The sequence below is a fragment of the Solanum lycopersicum genome, chromosome 10 (genome assembly GCF_036512215.1).
Source record: "Solanum lycopersicum chromosome 10, SLM_r2.1".
Lineage (NCBI taxonomy): Eukaryota > Viridiplantae > Streptophyta > Magnoliopsida > Solanales > Solanaceae > Solanum > Solanum lycopersicum.
The window spans coordinates 63,891,441-63,904,730 of record NC_090809.1 but is presented as its reverse complement, the minus strand read 5'-3'; the positions used below and the strand labels follow the sequence as shown (position 1 = coordinate 63,904,730).

At 35.9% G+C, this 13,290-nt stretch overlaps 1 protein-coding gene across 1 annotated transcript; it reads right to left on the bottom strand.

Moving 5' to 3' along the window:
* Positions 1 to 615: 615 nt before the first annotated feature.
* LOC101246880 (uncharacterized) lies at positions 616 to 13,025 on the bottom strand. The gene is made up of 17 exons (XM_004249523.5): positions 12,851 to 13,025; positions 12,231 to 12,398; positions 10,894 to 10,992; positions 10,070 to 10,161; positions 9,874 to 9,974; positions 9,130 to 9,220; positions 8,041 to 8,099; positions 7,750 to 7,870; positions 7,612 to 7,680; positions 6,522 to 6,574; positions 6,333 to 6,441; positions 4,628 to 4,798; positions 4,396 to 4,554; positions 4,217 to 4,309; positions 1,891 to 2,073; positions 1,339 to 1,532; positions 616 to 1,143 (listed from the first exon to the last, which is right to left on the bottom strand). The coding sequence occupies exons 2-17, from the start codon at positions 12,361 to 12,363 to the stop codon at positions 765 to 767; spliced, it is 2,106 nt and encodes a 701-aa protein (XP_004249571.1). The 5' UTR covers positions 12,364 to 12,398; positions 12,851 to 13,025; the 3' UTR covers positions 616 to 764.
* Between the last annotated feature and the right edge of the window lie 265 nt (positions 13,026 to 13,290).

Genomic DNA, 13,290 nt, shown 5'->3' with positions numbered 1-13,290 from the left:
TTCATTAAAAATTAACTATTTCGTTTTGAAATGATTTGATACTATCAATCCAATAATGAAATATTGATTATGATGACTTGGTTTTGGAGTGGTAATGATTATTTATGAGAGATGGCCGTCGAGTTGTTTAAGACGTAGCGCTGAAATAACTATGTATTATTTTTGTTTATCAAAAATTTAAATCTCTATGTCTGTACCTTTATTTAAACCATCAATTTTATACGCAACGAGAACACTTAATTCACCAATTTTACTTACAAGGACATAAATAGCTGTAACTACTATTATTCCAACAACTAGACTCTACTTTGATCTAAAAATATAAATTTTAAAACTTTAATTATCGTGACACGTTAAATAGAATACTAAAAAATAATCATAACCAATATACTACACAGATAGAAGTAGGCAGAATCAAAAAGATACTTTGTCTATGATACAAAAATGGAAGAAATCTATTTATCTCAATTTCTTAAGATTGACTCTTATTTTGAAATAAAATTAACTTACTTTAGAACAAAAAAGTATATTTGAGTTGATTCCTTGTCAAAAAGTAACACTTAAAAGACCCATTTTATATTGTACAATCACTACAGGAGCACTACATGCAAACAATTTTGTTTGAACTTTTTGATTTAATGTTTGATGATCGATTTATATTGTACAACACACGTGTCGAGAAACTAATTACTAATAAAAATACACCATCAAGAAAAAAATAAATAACATCCCTTTGACACAAATTGTTAATATGAAAAAAAAAATCATCCTCTCCCTCTTCCTCTACCTCTACCTCTTCCTCTGCCCATTCCACGACCTCTTCCTCCTCTCCCCCGCCCTCGAGAACCTGACCCCTGAAAACCTGATCTCTCAGGCTTCAGTTTTAAGGACTGGACCCCTCTTCTCTTTTCGGTTCGTGTTTCCTTCTCTCCATCATCTTCCACATACTTGGCTGAGCTCCTGGAAAAGAATGAAACTTCTCTCGAACCTCCGGGACCAACCTTAATATTGTTCATATCATGAGAAGCTCTGCCATTTGACAACCCTGCAACCCTTTCACCTAGTGAAAGAGCATCCTCTTTTGCAAGTGAAATATGGTTTGAGAATGCTTCTGCATGCCTATCATCCTTGACTTCATACATTCTGAAATATTAAAGGATAGTGAGACATCAACTATATTCACGATTTGTATAAACCCGTGCAAAAACTTGTCTATGTAAGAAGTTAAACATGCCCCGAGCTAACTGATACTTCTTGAACTTCATCAGTTGTATCATGGTGCATAATAACTTAGTCTAAACGTGGTACGAATTAGGAGGGCATTTGTTGATTTCTTACCTCGGAACTCTGGCCTTCTTTCTTGTATTCCTGTCATTTTCTTGTTCATCTTCTGATGATTGTGCATCAGAATCACTAGCCTCCTCACCTTCCATCACAGGCTCAAAATGTTCTTCCACTAAAGATGGTCGTTTTAAGGAAGGCATAGGGTGCAATGCCCGATACTCATGAGAATCTTCTTCAATTTCAAAGTCCTATAGGAAAACCAAATTACATCAAAAAAATTGAAGGATATTGGGATCTTGCAGAAACTTTCTTTTTAAAGAATGTAATTTTTTTAGTAGAAGAGGAGTATGCAAATATAAAAACAATTGCTTAAAGAACATCTATCAGGTACATCTAAATAGTACTTCAGACAAAATCAGGTAACATAGTCTTCTTGTGGAGAATGCTTCATCAATATACTTACCAAAATAGAAGAAAGCTAGATCATCATTCTACCAGATTATCAGTTCAAGCAATGTAATTATTTTTCAGCCAAACTATTCTGATGATAATCTGTACTGGTTATTTAACATCAGGTAAGTGGATCTTTGTAAGTAATATGTATACCTTATTTTCAATGATGCGTTTGAAACGTTCATCTTCAAGAACGTCCATGGTCAGTCCTTTCTTCTTCTTTGATGTCTTCTTCGCATCAACGTCATCAACATCCTCCTTCACATTCTCAGCTTCCTCATTCTCAAGAAGTTGTTCAACCAGAGTGCGATTAACTTTGGGAAGCCTCCTCTTAATCTGCAAAGTGATATAGAATATAAAGATAGATATTTGTAAAAAGGTGAAAGTTTTCTTTTAAATGAGGTATACATGTAGAGTTCTGGTTAAGTAAGAAACCTGTCTAACCCTTTTCATTCAGTTCAAGAAGAGCACAACTTTGATTGCAGTGAAAACATAAAGTAACTTTCACAACAAGAACCATGAGCAGAAACGACTACTGATATGCTTGTAGTGCCTTATTAGTAGACATGTATCAGCCATCTGATTTTGAATCTTGGAACACATTGAAGCACAAAGGATAATCTTTCTAATCTTCTGCTGACACTAACTTAAAGAGTATAACTTAAAATTCTCTGGCATTATTTATTCGATGCCAGTTGATTGACATGAATTATCGTGGCAACTTCAAAGATCATAACTAGAGCACAAGAAAATCCCACAGCACCACACAAAAGAATCCTTAGTCCAAACCTGCACTTAACTTGTGTTGCTTACAAAGATGACTGGTGAGTGTGACCAAGTCCTTAGGACTTGTACCTGTCTTAGTTCCCATTAGGAGAATTTCCGCCGATACAAGCACAAGACATTTAAAATTTAGTTTGCTAAATTACACAAGACACCTATCAGGTGATCCACAAGCCCTGAAAATTAATCTCGTCCTAAATCCAGATGCCACAAAACTTTTGTTTCTTTTTTTCTTCAATTTTAGGGGGAAAATGCTCTTTTTTCTTTTTGGGTTTCCCACCCGTGTCCGGAGCCCACACTGGAGCTCCGACTAAATCTGGACCGCGCTTTGCAGGGCCCATTCGGGGGTGGCGCTCCCAAAGGGATTTTCTCCATACCCCGGGCTCGAACCTGAGACCTCTGTTAAAAGGTGAAACACTCCCACCAGTGCACCACAACCCATTCAGGGGAAAATGCTCTTAGTATCTCTTATTTAAAGTAAGAACTCATGAAGCCCATAGAACATAGAAGTTGGCTTCTCTTTTCTTCCCGTCTATACTGAATCCTCCCAATCCCCAACCTCACCCAGCCCCGGCAGCTGTTACGGCTCATGCCGTCTTCGACCTCAAGACCTATCACATCCTAGCAGTGACTTGTTCTCTCATATATCTTCCCTGTGCCAGTGCTGCATCAACTCATTCCTTTATGTTTATCGTTAGCTCTCAGATTCAGCAATCTTTTCCTCTTTTTTTTGTTCTTTAAATAAAATATGAAGGGAAGGGATGGAGAACACATGATGGGAATTGAGTCTTCTACCAAGCTCACTAGGTGATTACCTCAAGGAAACAAAACTAAAATTGGGCATAATCTATAATAACTTAGAGGAAGTTGAGTCAGATTACCTTATATTACCTTTTCTTTCTCAGGGGTTTCCTGGTCAACTAGTGAATATCTATTTTACTCTGCAGAGTTTCAAGATTAGTCCAACTTTTAGTTGAATTTAGGTAATGCAAATTCAGGTAATTCACGGGATACCTGTCACCTCCCACCAATAACTGGTACCAGGTTTTCAGCTATATGCTCATGAGTAAATCATATCATTTCAGCTCTAAACAGAGCTGAACTAGGAGTAGTAACGCTAACCTGGTTTCTATTGTTTAGAAACTTAAAACCCTTTTACCAAACTAAGATAAAACCAAACAAACACATTGTGCTGCTTCCTATGTTAGTGTTTTCTCTCCCTCATAAGTTAGTTACATGCAAGTTAAATGACAAACGTATATTGATACAAATCTTCAGCTTCAGAGATAATCAGACCATAGTTTAAAAAGGAGACTGATCAGTTTTCATTAACCTCCAACAAGTGCATGGCCCGCAACATAAAAATTATTGACTCGCAAGGAATATCAAACAGTTTTAAAGATGCAGTGTCACTAGACCACCGTTATATGCATGTGCAGGCACAAGCAGAAGTTTTGGCTTTTAATGTCTAACCGCTGGTACAAGTAACATGAAACAATATTCTTATACATTCGTTGTAATCTGTTATTATTACTGGAAAATCTCCAGAAGGAAAACACCCGGCCAAATAATAAATCGAAATGAAGGGACAAATGAATGTGTTTCACTTGATGCTAGTGCAAAAAGTAGTGAATAGAATAAGATATGGTACATGTGCACTTGCAAAAAAGTATATCCCAGACATTATGGAACTAACCGTGATACGACTATCACGCTCTTTTTCGAATTTTTCCTTCTTCCGCTGCTCAATATACTCGTCATAAGCAAACGGATTTGACGCTGCGTGTGCCTAGAAAAGCAAAGCACAACATGCACACAAGTTCAACCACAAGGCCAATCTTGTAAGTTAATAGACAAAATTATTCTGATTGTCACCTTTTTATACAGACGATAATCAATGAAGTAACCATGCATATAAGCTCTTAGAAGATTGGTTCCAATCAAATTGGTCAAATTCAACTTTTCCAGATCTTCCTTTGTCAGAAATTTATAATCGTCATAAATAGTTGTTTGGGGTTGCTCCTCAAGCTCTTCCTGCAAATACATCAAATTAGAATCGCCATTTTCTTTGGCATGAGAAGGTACAAAACAAGGAGCACAATCAGACCGTTAGGTTTTCAAGGTAAGAACACCACTTTGGCGCAGGTCCCAGAGAAGGTATGAAATATGAAGGTATTTGGCTAGAGTCAAGAGCCAACAACATCAATCCACTGCCAGTGAATGCACACAAATCGTTGATTCTCCCACCAGTCGGTTCAATGCTCGTCATGCCTTCTCCCTGTAAGAGTTTCCAGGACCAAAAGTGAAACTTAGATTAAAATTCAGAAATGTAAGCAACTATTCTGGGTGATGTCTATTTAGTTTTCCACCGCCTCGAACGTAAACATTATTACCAGACTAAGAGCCTGTTTGGCTCAACTTAAAAGCTGGTCAAACTGACTTAAAAGCTGGTTTTTGACTTATTTAGCTGTTTGACAATACTCAAAATAACTTATTTTAAGTTAAAAAAACTTATTTTAAGCCAAAAGTTAAAAGCTGGGGTAGGGGTGCTTTTTTTTTTTAGTTTATAAGCTGTTTTAAGTTGACCACATTTTTTTCTTTTTTGCCCTTAATATTTTTATACAATCTCCAAATAACCCACATAACCCTAACATCTCTTTCTTCCATTTTTCCCTTTTCACGTTTGGCATAGCAACTTCACCACTTTTATCCAAACACATAACTGCTTATTTTAAAAATAAGTTTCAGCACTTTCAAAAGTACTTTTTTAAAGCTGCTTTTATTAAGCCCATCCAAACGGGCCCTAATGCAGATAACTACAAAGATTACTTGTATGATTTCCTGTCGACGGTCAAAAGGGAAGAAAAGCAGCTAACCTAGATTTCATGGTGCAAAGGTTGTTATACAACATACTTCGTGTCCTTGTCATGACGTAAAACTGTTGTTTCTCGAAATAACCACCATAATATATAATAAACATAACATTCTTTTGATTGTGATGATACACCTAAGAGATCTAATGGTATACCTTCCTTCATCTATTGTTTCACTATTTTCCCAGCACAAAGGTTCTATTATCAGTATCTTATTCTATTTTCGGAAACACTCTACCTCCCCGAGGTAGTGTAAGGTTTGCTTACAATCTCCCCTCCCCAGACCCCATTTTTGGGATTACTGAGTATGTTGCATTATCAGCGTCTTCTCAAATAACATAGCACTAAAACAATCCCGACTCCCAAGGTCTATAATCCGTCCAAAAATCATATCAACCCATTCATAGCTTAATCTAAAGAAGTGTGACCTCTAAAGACCGCTCAAACTTCTAGTGCGTCAAAGGAAAGTCATTTGGTCCCAAGAAGAACAAAATCGCGTCAAGAGAACAATGTCCTCACAATATAAGTAGGACCACTAAAGGGAAACTTGAAGTTTGACAGATTTTGCAGATTAGAACAACTGATAATGATGAATATGCCAAATTAAATGACAACAATTTTCTTAAAAGAATTTAAGCCTTTGTCAAATCCTTCCCATTTTCATTCTTTCTTTTTACACTTTCCTTCTCTTTCCTTTTTTGCCTATATCTGCTAGACGCCCTTGCGACTGAATACAAAACTCTTGATTCCTTTGGTGAATCAATTCATTAATAACTTCACAAACAGTAAAACACAGCACACAAAAAAGAGGCCAAAGTATAGTGATTACTGCACTCTTGTTCAAAATATAAATACAATAAACTGAGTAATCTTGTCTCAAATAGCATAATACTAATTAAAATGACAAGTATCATTAAAGAGGATCAAAGACATGCATACCGTCTCGGGGTCCCAAACCCTAACAATGTGGCTGTCAGCAGTTATTAACTTTGTTCGTTCAGTGTTGAGCGTTTTATGCCACTTAATGTTTAATATTGGGCTCCCATACCTATATAATATTGTCACAATGCAAATAAGAAATAGAGAACAAGAATCACTTAAATGGTTAAGTTGGCCTAAGTAACTTACATATGATCCTTTATCCGCATAGGTTGAGAAGAACGCAAATCATAAACCAGAACCTGCGCATTATAACATACAGTTAAGCATCGTGATCACAGAAGACAATTTATTATGCCTCAGTTCCAAACAAGTTATGATCGGCTATATAAATCCTCATTTACAATGGTTCACCATTTAAAATCATTGAGACCAACATTATACACAGTAAAAATAAAACCTTCGCAAGAAGAGATTCAGTTAATGACACAATGCTAACTTTGATAATGTTGCCAGTATATCAAGAGAAGAGAGTGAGCTGCTAGAGAATGTATTTGAGGAAGAAGAGGTACATGTAATTCGGCCATGTGCACCAAACAAAGCACCTAACCTTGATGGCTTACTATGGCATTCTTTCCAAAGTTATGGGACTTCATTAAACCAGAGGTGATGGGAGCCATCAGCCATTTCCACAAAAAGTGAAACATGGTAAAAAATCTAGCACTTGCAATGTCTTTTCCATTGCACTGATTTCCGAAAGAAAGGGGGCTGTTGAGCTTGGAGACTTCAGACCTATATGTCTCGTGGATACACTGCACAAGATCCTAATTCCTAGCAAAGCTTTTAGAATAAAGGTTGAAATTGTTAATTCGGAAACTAGTCTTCACCAGAATGCCCTCATCAAGCATCGGACAATCAGTAATGCAGCATTAATTGCCAATGAGGTCCTAGATTGGAGGTCCAAAAGTGGTGAGCCTGGTAACATGTGAAAACTGGATAAAGAGAGGTTTTTTATCAGCTCAATTGATCTTAGCTATTATCTGTCCTTTTTTTAAGAACTGGTAACATGATCTATTATCTATCCTAAGGAAGATGGGGTTTGGGGATAGATGGATAAAGTGGACCAAGTATTGTATCACAGCAGTAAAGTATTCAGCGATTATTAACTGAGAGCCTGTAATTTATGTAATTAGTGTCAACAAAAATAACAGAAAAGGACCAAACTCCCATAATGACAATCAAAAATGATTTTTCCAACAAAAACATGAGATGTAACATTCACTATAATCATCATAAAAAAAAATTCAGATTCTCTTAGCTGTATTGCCTTCCATTATACCTTTCCGTCACTACTTCCAACAGCCATGAGGTAACCTCCATCTCCCTCGAACTCTATTGCAGTAACCTCCTGTAATTTATGCATATCGTTAGCAATCACTGAAAATATAATGTTTATCCTACTAAGCCAGAAAACTACCTGGTCCCCACCCCCAGCAGGTGCAACAGCATTTATCCTACCAACTGAAGATCTTACTCTCATATCAAAGCATTCGAGCGCACCGTCCTCCCCTCCACAAGCAACTAGCCCATGGACCTTGCTGAAGTGCAGAAGAAAAGACACCAAAAGATTACAGAAGAAACAGCCAGACTGAACGCATAGCATAGCTAAAAAGAAGGCCAAAAGATGGTTTTTATTTAAAAAAAAAACAAAACGGGGAAATGGATTTTAAAACACCAGTAAGGTAAGCAAGTAAAATCAGCTTCTAACCTCCGTGAAACCACATTAAGTGCTGGGGACCGTGTGCACAGTGAGGAAAGAAAGCGTCCCTGTTAGTTAAATATGACAGCCTCAGTAAACCATACAAGCAAAACATCAACGTGAAAAGTGAAATGTCTTGAATTATCCACATAACAAATGCTTCTTCTTATATTCTGCCCTAAAAAGGTTTTTTTACCTCACATGTCTCAGTTTTCACCATAAATTATTTTTTCCTGATTATCGTATGTGTTATTAAAAGTGAAAAGCGCCAGGAAAAAAAATCTAAGGTCCGTTGGGCTTTAAGTACAAAGCACAAATAAAGTGTGAGCGGAAAAAGGCGCAAATGGAGAAAAAAATACAAACATGCATGTTCAGTCCAACACTAATAATAAGCATGAATAAGAAATATATGACCAGAGAGATTGAAAAATAATATTACGATAAAGTAAAATGTCAACTGTTTAGAATGGCCTCTACAGGAAAGGCTCATTAGGAAGAAAAAGTATGACTTAGAGCCTTGATGAAGACATGGAAGCACACATTAAGCGAGCAAAGCACTCAACATGTTTTGCGTTTCGCTCGGGACATAAGCGCGTTTTCGACAACACTGATTATCATCTGAAATTTTTATTCAATTAGTTTTCCTTCGATTAGGACCGAAAAAGATCAATAATGACAATCGACAAAGTTAACATCTACACAATTATTCATTAGAAAACAACCCCCAAGCATGATGCCATCTACCAATAGCAAATAGGAACAAATTTTTTTATTCATTGACACACAGCAGAAGTCTAACTTCAATATAGGTTGCACATATTACTCAAGTCTGTTGTAGAGAAACAGACGCCATTACAAGTTCAGTTAACCATTTTGAGGAAGTTAAGAATTTTTTTGGTTGAGATAATAGGGAAGTGGCAAATTTTTCATCAAAATTACTAAGATTTTTTGGTAACCAAAAAAACTTAGTAATTTTGATGAAAAATTCGCCACTTCCCTATTATCTCATTGAAATACATGAATGGCTCAAATACTTAAACTAATGTGATCTTAGCAAAAACATCTATACATTGAAGAAAGCAAGAGCAAGAGAAAAACCTGCTCTAAATTTATTCTGTACAGATCTGGTGATGAGGCAGCACAAAGCAAATCACAAGACCAGCTATCATATATAATATCCCTTCCCATCCTATATAAACAGGAGAGCATATGAGTGATCTTAAGCTGGCATTTACAGATGATATAGTTCATACAGAAAATAAGCAACAGCGAATTTCAGAAACAGAAAGGAAAGGGCTGTGAACTGCCTACGGCCGATATATCACCAGCGGAAGTAAACATTTTTACTGTTTTCATTAGCAAGAAGATCTCTAGTGATAATAACCCTGGGAATAAACTTTCTTCCAGAACCTAGCAGTATAAACGAGGAGTTTCAGGATAACTAAATTTCTCTGAAAGAGACGCAATTTATAAGGGGCTTTAAATCACTGAAAACCCTTCTTTCTTGGGAGAATCATTAAAAATACATTAATAGATTATCTGATTCAGTCCCGTGGAATCTAAGATTTCAAGTGGGCCAGGTTTAGCTGTTGAATAGCATATCTAGAACACTAGAGGGTTCTGCAAGCTTGATAGCAGTGACACATTGAATCCTTAACTCAACCTGTTTCAATTGTGTAAGATAAGTGCTAGAGGAAACAAACAGTCCTCACAGCTCAATGTTTTGTTGATACACTTGATAGTTAACATACATTGTTTTCTAAATCTTGCATTTCATCAGTATAGTAAGTCGCAGGCAGCATATGGATCATGACATAAGGAGAATACAAATGTTAGTGTGACCTTGGAATCCGCAATTTATAGTGACTCCCATATTTTGCATGGAGGCAAACAGAACGATCAGCACAGAGAAATGCTATTTTTGAGTAGTCATCACCCAAGACCTACAAAAGATATCAAACATGAATTATACATCAGTATAGATTTCCCGCACTAATTAGAGAAGAAACACGCAACAGAGTGGGAAAGCAGACAATACTTGAAAGTTAACAATCTCTGACACCAAATGCCTTTCAAACTTCAACGACAGCTCCCGCAGCTCATACACTTTTACTTGTGGTGGGTAAATACCTGAAAAATTAATATTGTCGTCAACTGATACAAAATATAGAAAATACCAGGCAGCTAAAAGAATCTACTCATCTAATACATGTTCACAAGGTTTTTTTTTTAGTTTGTTATAAATTTGTATGCCAGCAGAAAACATAGGGGAAAACTGGTGAAAGAACCAAAATTATTGAATAAGACGAGCCCAAATGGGGAGACATTAACAGTGATGAACTGGTGATTTATATATTTGATCCTATCTTGAGGTCAAGGCTTAGTTGTTGCTGTTGTACTCATCTAATGAATGTCTCAGATTAACAGAGGGGCAGAACAATTGCACAACAGTAATTGTATACTTCCCCTTTCAAAAAAAATATATAAGAGAACTATTTGTTCAGGTTAAACATGAATAAGTCCCAACCAACAGGGGATATAAGATTAATATCAATGCCTCAACAACCAATAAAATGAACCAATATATTTATAATCACCACCTGTTTTACATCTAAAAACAATAGTCAGTTCACATAGAAATAACTGCATTTATACAACACAGAAGGATAAATATGCATGAATATCACATCTAATTAGCAGCAGTGCACAGTGAAGCTTTCTATAACTCAGAAGTAGTTACTTCTCAACAACCCAGGAGAGATCATTCAACAAAAGCATAATATTTCAAGGAAACAAAAGTTCTCCAGTATATCAATTGATGATACAAAAGAAATAAGTATGTCTCAAACTGCAGAAAAACACCTGATGCAATTAGATACTCCCCATCAGGAGTCACTTTAATACGTGTTGTTGCAGTTTCAAATTTCAAATCTTGAATCAGATCCACTCTTTGCATATAACCTGCCAAAAGAGAGAGAAACTATCTTTCATAATATAACCATAATATCCTACAATACCAAAAATGTATAAATTGCAACATGGATCTAGGATTCATATAGCTGGCCCAAACTAGACAAGCTATCCAATTGGATTTTACCCATCCTGTCCATTCATATAGAGGAACTCCTTGGAGATGTTGAGCAACAAACAAATTGTTACACATTGTATCCGGTGTGTTGTGTGATAAGAATGTGCCACCAAGACTTCAAAGGTAAGCTTTATTAAGTGGTTGCCGGACCACGACTCTGTTATAGCTTATATGGAGCGGAAGTATTGCCAGTCAAGAACCCGCACGTCTAGAAGTTGCAAGTAGCGGAAATGAGGATTTTGAAATGGATGTGTGGGCTTACTGAGAGAGAAGATAAGGAACAAAGATATTCAAGACAACGTGGAGTGACCTCTGTGGTGGACAAGATGAGAGAGGTAAGGTTGAGATGATTCAGATTGTGAAGAGGAGATGCCCAGATACCCAGTGAGGAGGTGTAAGAGGTTTGCTATTGTTGGCATAAGGACAGGTAGAGGTGGCCGAAAAAGTACTAGGAGAGGTAATTAGATAGGACATGGCTCAACTATAGCTTACCGAGGACATGAACCTAGATAGAAGGTTATGGAGGTTGAATATTAGGGTAGAAGGTTAGTAGATAGTCAAGTGTTGTCTAATTCATGTTAGCAGTATTGTATTATTACTCCCCTACTATCTTATTCTTTTATTTTGTTATTTCTATGTTTGTTTTTCTTCATTGTTGTATTTCCTTTTTATACTTGATATTGATATGCTTTCCTTGATCGAGAGTCTATCAGAAACAACCTCTCTACCTTCACAAGGTTGGGGTAAGGTTGTATCTATAGTGTATAGTGTATTTTTTACTACAAAAATTGGAAAGTATACATTTTTTAACATATTGATTGATATAACATGATTTTACCAAATAAGAACATCAAATTAAATATACATTAGCATATCGTTCAAAAGAAAAACACCAAAAAGGTGAAGAATCAATCATCACAAAAGACCATATGATATAAAGAATACATTCATATAATTTACTGCCCAATTGAAAAACAAATTTTGGTACAATTCCAGAACTTTTGCTTCAAAGATTGAAACTTTCTTTTCCAGACATAACAATGCTGCTATAGTTCACCAAATGCTATTCGAAAAGAAAAAAAATAAGCGAAAGCAGGGGGGTAATGCATACCTGGATCTTTACGAAGAGCTCTGAGCTTCTTCGGAGGAAGCCATGTAGCCACAGAACGGTGTTGGCCAGCAACAGTATACATCTTCACTCCATTTATGGCAGTGGACTTCAAGTTTCCCCCTTGGTACGCCATTGTAATTCAATTGGCAGACAAAGTAATGCCTTTTTCTGGAAATAATGAATCCATGTCAGAACAGTAATTGGGCACCTAATAACTCAAGACGTCTAAGACAAATAATTTTTTCACAAAAATAACTTCTACTCATTGCTATCAAAACTTCCAGCTATTACAACAGTAATCAAAATACAAACATATAACAGCTTGTTAAAACAGCCAGGAAGAATATATTAGAGACAGTTGCTAAGCTGGGATTCTAAGAAAGTGAATAAATATATAAATGAGTGCTAACTCCACAATTTTCACCTAATAAATATCAATTTAGCTTCAAACAACTTCCTTATGTATTTTTAATTAAAAAAAAGTTGATAAGACACAGTTTTCAAGCTTCTACCTAATTGTTTTGAGAATGAAAAAAAGTGGTCGTTCATTGAAATATGAACTGAAAAAGTTAAGAAGAAGACTAATGTTACAGTATAAATATAGGCTACCAAAAACTTACCTGAGTTTCGCCGGACGGCGATCGGTGATGGCAGCCGGCAGCGGCACGGTGAAATTGTTTGTTAGAAGCGGCTGGTTCTAATTTGGACAGGGTTTTGGGAAAGAAAGGAAGAAGAAAGAGGGAGGGTTTAAGGAGAAAATAAATTAGTCGAAAGAATAACAAAAATATCCTTTATGTTTTGGTATGTCTAAATCAGTCCTTTAAATATACTTTCAGCAATTTTGGTACTTCTGTTTTCATTTATTAAATCAAACAAAGCAATTCGAGTCGATTAAACATTGGGAAATTAACAATTTCACTCCTTGTATTGTTATATACTTTCAGTTTTAATTCAGATATTATTTAATTATGCATACTTAACCTTTGATAACGTTAAAAATAATGTGTAAAAAAATCAAAATTATATTTTATATTATATATCTAAATTATATACAGTCATA